The 7,399-nt window shown below is 39.3% G+C and overlaps 2 protein-coding genes across 2 annotated transcripts; one reads left to right on the top strand and one right to left on the bottom strand.

Annotated features, from left to right (window-relative positions):
* Nucleotides 1-506: 506 nt before the first annotated feature.
* LOC137390678 (uncharacterized transmembrane protein DDB_G0289901-like) lies at nt 507-1,650 on the bottom strand. Its single transcript, XM_068077003.1, has 2 exons — nt 1,646-1,650; nt 507-1,092 (listed from the first exon to the last, which is right to left on the bottom strand). The coding sequence occupies exons 1-2, from the start codon at nt 1,648-1,650 to the stop codon at nt 507-509; spliced, it is 591 nt and encodes a 196-aa protein (XP_067933104.1).
* Nucleotides 1,651-1,868: 218 nt separating this feature from the next.
* LOC137391790 (uncharacterized) lies at nt 1,869-2,944 on the top strand. Its single transcript, XM_068078322.1, has 3 exons — nt 1,869-1,989; nt 2,191-2,406; nt 2,589-2,944. Exons 1-3 carry the CDS (start codon nt 1,909-1,911, stop codon nt 2,739-2,741), a joined length of 450 nt encoding a protein of 149 aa, XP_067934423.1. The 5' UTR covers nt 1,869-1,908; the 3' UTR covers nt 2,742-2,944.
* Nucleotides 2,945-7,399: the final 4,455 nt, after the last annotated feature.

The following is a 7,399-nucleotide window of genomic DNA, read 5'->3' as shown; positions in this document are numbered from 1 at the left end:
GAAACTTTCCAAATAGGGCCATTATGAAGCACACGGTTCCTTTTTGCTGTTTCGTCATATTTGTAACTTTGTAATGACTTTATATTGATAACTACAATAATTACAATAACAATAATAATATTTTTTCATGGTCTTGACTGTACTCCGCACATTTGCGTGCACAAATATGTAAACATATATATTTGAAGTTAATGCACAAAAATTTCACATACACGCATTAGCCTTTGTATAAATATATTCATGTATACGCTTATGTGTACATAAATCAAAACAATCACACACACACACACGCGCGCACGCACGCACACACACACACACGCATGTAGGCACACATACACACACATGTCATATATGTATGTCTGTGTATGCTACACAAACAGCTTGTGGGAGAAAGAAAGAGATCAGTTGCGGAGAGCAATTTATGATTAGATGTCATTCATGTCACCACCAGTGAGTGACCTCGTTTGGGAATTGAACCCCATCCTGTTAGCTGCAGGTCGGGTGTTCTAGCCCAGTAGACCACCCAGTAGACCACCCAGTAGACCACCCAGTAGACCACCCAGTAGACCACCCAGTAGACCACTCAGTAGACCACCCAGTAAACCACCCAGTAGACCACTCAGTAGACCACCCAGTAGACCACCCAGTAGACCACCCAGTAGACCACCCAGTAGACCACTCAGTAGACCACCCAGTAGACCACCCAGTAGACCACCCAGTAGACCACCCAGTAGACCACCCAGTAGACCACCCAGTAGACCACCCAGTAGACCACCCAGTAGACCACCCAGTAGACCACCCAGTAGACCACCCAGTAGACCACCCAGTAGACCACCCAGTAGACCACCCAGTAGACCACCCAGTAGACCACCCAGTAGACCACCCAGTAGACCACTTAGTAGACCACCCAGTAGACCACTCAGTAGACCACCCAGTAGACCACCCAGTAGACCACCCAGTAGACCACCCAGTAGACCACCCAGTAGACCACCCAGTAGACCACCCAGTAGACCACCCAGTAGACCACCCAGTAGACCACCCAGTAGACCACCCAGTAGACCACCCAGTAGACCACCCAGTAGACCACAGTTACTTTATAACATGTTACATTAAGCAGACTTTAATGTAATATCTTAGAACGAAGAACTTGGAATATGTTGATGGGAGTCGCAGCTACATGGTTATTGTTTATAGTGAGGTCTCTCGCTGTTATTACGTGAACTTCTGCTGCATGACAGAAGAAATTTGTTTTCCTTCTAGTCATCAGCGGAAAGTTATTTTCATCGAACTGCCAAGTGCACTTGATTGACAGCCATTGATCAATAAAAAACTAAAGGGAGAATAAGGTAGGGTGTTGAGCCTCCCCAAACTCTGACATCAGTATCGTTTTTCTCTTTGTGAAACTGCACTAAAATAACAATTTGTACAATGAGCACTCACCAGTACGTATTGATAAGCAGTCAAGCGTAATCTAATGTATTATGCTGAAGTGAACTTGAATGTGATAACCGGTAAACTATATATGAACTATATATGAGATTACACCTGTAGGAAATGATGGTGTAGTCATTTACATATATTATAGCAAACATATAATTTAGTCTTTCTCAGGCCATCTGCCAAGTATACTTATTTGTTCTATTACATCATCGTGACTCTTTTAATAATTCAACCAATCATAACGCCTGTTGTGCAAAATTAACCAACCATAATGCCTGTTGTGCAAAATTAACCAATTATGATGCCTGTTGTGCAAAGCCAACCAATAACAATGTCCGTTATGGTAATTCAACCAATAGTGAACCATAAAAAATCAATAGGTCTGAATTGCCAGAGGCTTACAGCTGCCTCCAGTCGATGTAGTAGAAGAAACGAGGTGATACTCAAATTTTACTCAAGGAAGCAAAGATGACGAAAGCTGGGATACCAGATAGCAAGCCTGTGTATACATCATTGCCCATGCCTCAAGTAGCTTCAGTTGACCCAAAGGTGGGAAATATAACAACTTTCATAGATGCTTTAGAGCAAATTTCAAAAACATACCGGTATATGGTGGTTTTATAAGTTACATTATTTGTATGTCTTTGCCACTTTTATTAAGTATTTTTTAAGGCTTGTATGGTGATTGACTCTTATTCTTGGCAAAGCATGGCCATTTATCAATGTGTAATAGCAATGTTTTGTTGCAAGGCCAACCCGCCAAGCACCACTTGCTGGTATGTCTGCGGACTGCTCTCTGCTATCTTCTGCTGCCTTCCATTCGGATTAATTGGCCTCGTGCATGCTATGGTTGCTCAGCAAGAGGGAGAGAAAGGAAATTATGCAGCGCATAGAATGAGACTACGCCAAGCTAAATGCTGGACCTCTTGGGCCATCGCTATTGGATTGGTCACTCTAATTGCAGCGGTAATTGACATTTGGACAGCTGCATCTAGTGCATTATTCAGGCTGTTACCTGCCACTTCAATCTCCAAATGCATCTACTTAAAGCAAACTGTCATTCTAAAATGGCTGCAATGATTTGTTAAAATATTTTGGACTTTGCCAAAGGATGCAGTAAATCCAATAAGAATGAATGTGTTTTGCAGATTGCCACCACACTCGAAATGACGGTCGGGGTTAGGGGTTTCTGTGGATATATCGATGACTGGGGCTGGGACGGGGACTGGAGTTGGGCTAGGAATGAGACTAGCTGGAACTCAACTAACTCCACTACCAGTGAATGGATGATGTGGAAGTAACTGCGACAGACACTATCATGTCAATCTGCATTTCTGATTATCCTTATAATACTTATCCTTATAACCTGTTATTCAGATCTTCTGCGAGTTTTGCTCACTTCTTGTTCTCAACGTTCCTTGAATAACTTTTATATAAATTACTATTTCTATATTAACTTATTCATTGACTTGCTAAAAAGCAATAAAGTTGGGTGTTACTTCTAGCTGAGTGTTACTTCTAGCGGTGCCAGTGCATCACTCATTGAAGAGCAAGATAGATTAGGTAGACAAACTGAAAATGGAGGTGATCCTGTCTGGACAGTTCTCAGTCAGAAAATGATATCAGCCGTTCAACTATATCTTTAGAGCACATCTGAGTGAAACAACGAGATGGATAGCTAAAGCACTAAATCCTCAAAACTAAATTTTACCTTCCTAGTTATAACAATTGGCTTGCTCATACTCTCTCTCTCTCTAAGTTATAACAATTGACTTGCTCATACTCTCTCTCTCTCTAAGTTATAACAATTGACTTGCTCATACTCTCTCTAAGTTATAAGAATTGGCTTGCTCATACTCTCTCTCTCTAAGTTATAACAATTGACTTGCTAGCACTCTCTCTCAAAGCTATAACAATAAACTTGCTAGCACAGCACTCTCTCTCTAAGTTATAATAATTGACTTGCTAGCTCTCTCTCTCTTTAAGTTATAACAATTAAATTGCTAGCACTCTCTCTCTATGCTATAACAATTGACTTGCTAGCACTTTCTCTATGTTATAACAATTGGCTTGCTATTACTCTCTCTCAAAGCTATAACAATAGACTTGTTAGCAGAGCACTCTTTCTAAGTTATAACAATTGGCTTGCTAGCACTCTCTCATTAAGTTAGAACAATTGACTTTCTAGTGCTCTCTCTCTCTCCATGTTATAACAACTGACTCTTTCGCTAGCTCTCTCTCTCTCTCTCTCTCTCTCTCTCTCGCTAGCTCTCATTCTCGCTAGCTCTCTCTCTCTCTCGCTAGCTCTCATTCTCGCTAGCTCTCTCTCTCTCTCTCTCTCTCTCGCTAGCTCTCATTCTCGCTAGCTCTCTCTCTCTCTCTCTCTCTCTCGCTAGCTCTCATTCTCGCTAGCTCTCTCTCTCTCTCTCTCTCTCTCTCTCTCTCTCTCTCTCTCTCGCTAGCTCTTATTCTCGCTAGCTCTCTCTCTCTCTCGCTAGCTCTCATTCTCGCTAGCTCTCTCTCTCTCGCTAGCTCTCATTCTCGCTAGCTCTCATTCTCGCTAGCTCTCATTCTCGCTAGCTCTCATTCTCGCTAGCTCTCATTCTCGCTAGCTCTCATTCTCGCTAGCTTTCTCTCTCTCGCAAGCTCTCATTTTCGCTAGCTCTCATTCTCGCTAGCTCTCATTCTCGCTAGCTTTCTCTCTCTCGCTAGCTCTCTCGCTAGCTCTCTCGCTAGCTCTCTCGCTAGCTCTCTCGCTAGCTCTCTCGCTAGCTCTCTCTCTCGCTAGCACTCTCTCTCGCTAGCACTCTCTCTCTCTCGCTAGCTCTCTCTCTCTCTCGCTAGCTCTCTCTCTCTCTCGCTAGCTCGCTCTCTCTCGCTAGCTCTCTCTCTTTCGCTAGATCTCTCTCTCTCGCTAGCTCTCTCTCGCTAGCTCTCTCTCTCGCTAGCTCTCTCTCTCGCTAGCTCTCTCGCTAGCTCTCTCTTTTTTGCTAGCTCTCTCTCTCCGCTAGCTCTCTCGCTAGCTCTCTCTCTCTTGCTAGCTCTCTCGCTAGCTCTCTCTCACTCAGTGGTAGCATGTCAATTGTTATCTATGTTATAACAATTGACATGCTAGTACTTTCTCTTTATGTTATAAAATTTAACTTAATTTTACTCACTTTTCAAATAACCGTAGTAACTTGCTGGTACAATACCATTTTATCTTTTATTTCAAAATATATCAATATAATGTGTTGATACAACTGATAGAATGACTATTCCGAAATATAAAAGCTGTAATTAAGAATCTCTTCTCAAAGATGTTTGGTGCTTGCTAATGGGTTCCTACCACTGAAGAGGGGACCTGGAGAAATTGAGGTTGGAAGTTTAGCAGTAAAGACGATTGTTACCATACCAAAAAGTCTGATCAAGTAGAAAGCATCAAAATAATTTATTGTAATGCAAGTTCTGTTTATTTTATTGTAAACAAAAAAATAAACAGAATATTTATTCCTTCCATATGACCTCCTAGCGAATGAGTCCAAATGATGACAGCTTAGAAGTTGTAAAAGACTATGTGGTTTGCTTTATTTCATCTTTGAAATACAAATCGTGAACAATACATTCTGAAAAGACAATCAAGGCATTTGAACATTGGAAAGACAACTGCTGTTCATAAGAACATAGCTCAGCCTGTGCTAGAACTGGAAACACAACTCCTTATAATTATATTACATAGGTATTTCGAGGTACAAACCACATACTGTGCAAACATAAATAGATTCGCAGTTTGCACATGTATAAGGAAAACTAAAATATTGACAACCACTAATTACAATGTTATTTTACATTTGTAGTTTCCTAGTTTGTCATGCAGTATCCTTTTTCTCCTGTTATTTTCTTTTGCAGTTACAGTTGTCAGTCACTTGAGCAATTGTCAGTCACTTGAGCAGTTGTCAGTCACTTGAGCAGTTTTCAGTCACTTGAGTAGTTGTCAGTCACTTGAGCAATTGTCAGTCACTTGAGCAGTTGTCAAACACTTGAGGAGTTGTCAGTCACTTGAGCAATTGTCCATCACTTGAGCAGTTGTCTTTCACATGCAAAGTTTCAAGTCACTACAATTATTTTTTCAATAAATCTCTGATAGTGAGTCAAATAAAGCTGTATTAAAGCTGACTGTTAAACACTACAGGATAGAAAATATTAAATGGAGTGAAGGTGCCTTCAGTGAGTTCTGTCTATTTTCACATGCTGCAGGTAGCAGAAAGAAGTGAAAATTCATTGTAGGTATTAACTTGATGTTGTAAAATCTAAGCTTATATTTGCAATAGTTGGTCTATTTCAATTGCTGCATGTGTGACAAGTCATGATCTCTACTCTTCCAATATAGATACTTGTTGAATGCGCAGCGCTGCCGGGGTAATAAAAAGTTTCTGTACAAAAAATTTATTTTTATTTAACATTTACAACATTTACCATTCTAACTTTTGCACTCTATATTATAAAAAAAGTATTTTGTGCAGCTCAAATAAATTTAAAAAAAATAAAACAACTATAAAGGTACTTGAATGTGAAACAATTAGCAAGTAATGGCTAGATAGTCTGTTCTGCTACAATGACTACAATGAAAAATGATTTGATACTGATACAATTTATACAAATTAAAAAACATAATAAAAACAATGAACATGTTGAATTACTAATAACAACGAGTGCATGCAAGGGTGTGTATAAATAAGATCACTGCTGCAGCAAAAGCTCGGCATATTCAAAGTTTTGATGGATGATACTATTACCTCTCAATATAGGTACAGTTTGTCTAATAGTAGTATATATAATAGTACTAGTTTGTCAGATAGTTTGTCTAATCGAACGGAGAGATAATGCAGAGAGAATTCCTACTCGAGATAATACTACTGTCTACAAAAACAATTAGCTTTAAAAATTTAGTGAATGACCTTAGGAAGAACCGAAAGTTGGAGTGTGACGGCACATTTGAAATTGAAACAGCACATTGAAGATTACAAATTAAAAAGAAATACGTAATGGATTTTGAAATCGCTTTTAAAAAACTTTCAAAAGAAAAACAAACCCAAAGTACAGTAATGATATAATAATGGTATGATCAAAATAACTTTGTATAAATGTATTAAATTTTAGCATATTGAAACACAGCCCTACTATTATAGTTTACTGATTATCAGAAATAAATTATGTATTATGGGGTCTCTGATGAGCCTAAAGCGTTCTGCTGGAGTCAGGCAGCATTTCTATGTTATAGCAATAGTATTGGAGTGATGATGGCGCTGTCATAACAATATAAGACATACGCTGTCCATGGTAGCCATAGCTATTTCATGGAGCACTGTCTCTATATCATGAATCGCTGTCTCATTTTCCTAACTCTATTACTCTACTCAATGCTTTCAGCTATTACATAAGATTTCTAGACCATTGAGGTGATTCCCGCATCTCAATTGAAACTTACATAATATGAAGTATTTCATCTACCTGCATGTGGAATTGGTATACCGCTGAACAAAAAGAGAGATACGCGCAGTTAGTAATAAGTACAGTTTGAAAAATGACAAAACCTGGAGTAGTTCCGGCTCTTGACGTGTCAGAGGCAACCACCCACAGCTTGCTGAAGGAGTCAACTATTCCTATACCAGAGGGAGAAGACGTTAAACAAGAGGTACATAATTTGTGTCTATGTTCTTGCATGTATCGATAGCATCAGTTCAGAGAATGTTATAACTCTTATACTTTCTATGTCTATGGTCGACTGAATATCTAAATAATGAGTGCATTGATAAAGGTAGAAAGGCAGCATCCAAACCGTTACTGCTAGTGAGTTTAACAAAATTACCTAGCAACTAGCGTCTTTTGACTGTTAATCAAATACAGATGAAATGCTGACAAATCTATGATAACAAATCTATGATAGTTGACTTCCTAACAAACTGCTTTTGTATACTAT

The sequence above is a fragment of the Watersipora subatra genome, chromosome 3, assembly GCF_963576615.1.
Source record: "Watersipora subatra chromosome 3, tzWatSuba1.1, whole genome shotgun sequence".
NCBI classification, from domain to species: Eukaryota; Metazoa; Bryozoa; class Gymnolaemata; order Cheilostomatida; family Watersiporidae; genus Watersipora; species Watersipora subatra.
Note: the sequence above shows the minus strand (reverse complement) of the source record. Positions and strands in the feature narration are given on the sequence as shown.

Excerpts from the sequence above, each read along its gene's own strand:
- LOC137391790 (XM_068078322.1), top strand. The coding sequence starts at position 1,909 with ATGACGAAAGCTGGGATACCAGATAGCAAGCCTGTGTATACATCATTG. Across the intron at positions 1,990-2,190 it reads TAGCTTCAGTTGACCCAAAG|GCCAACCCGCCAAGCACCAC; the intron begins GTGGGAAATATA and ends TTTTGTTGCAAG. Across the intron at positions 2,407-2,588 it reads TGGTCACTCTAATTGCAGCG|ATTGCCACCACACTCGAAAT; the intron begins GTAATTGACATT and ends TGTGTTTTGCAG.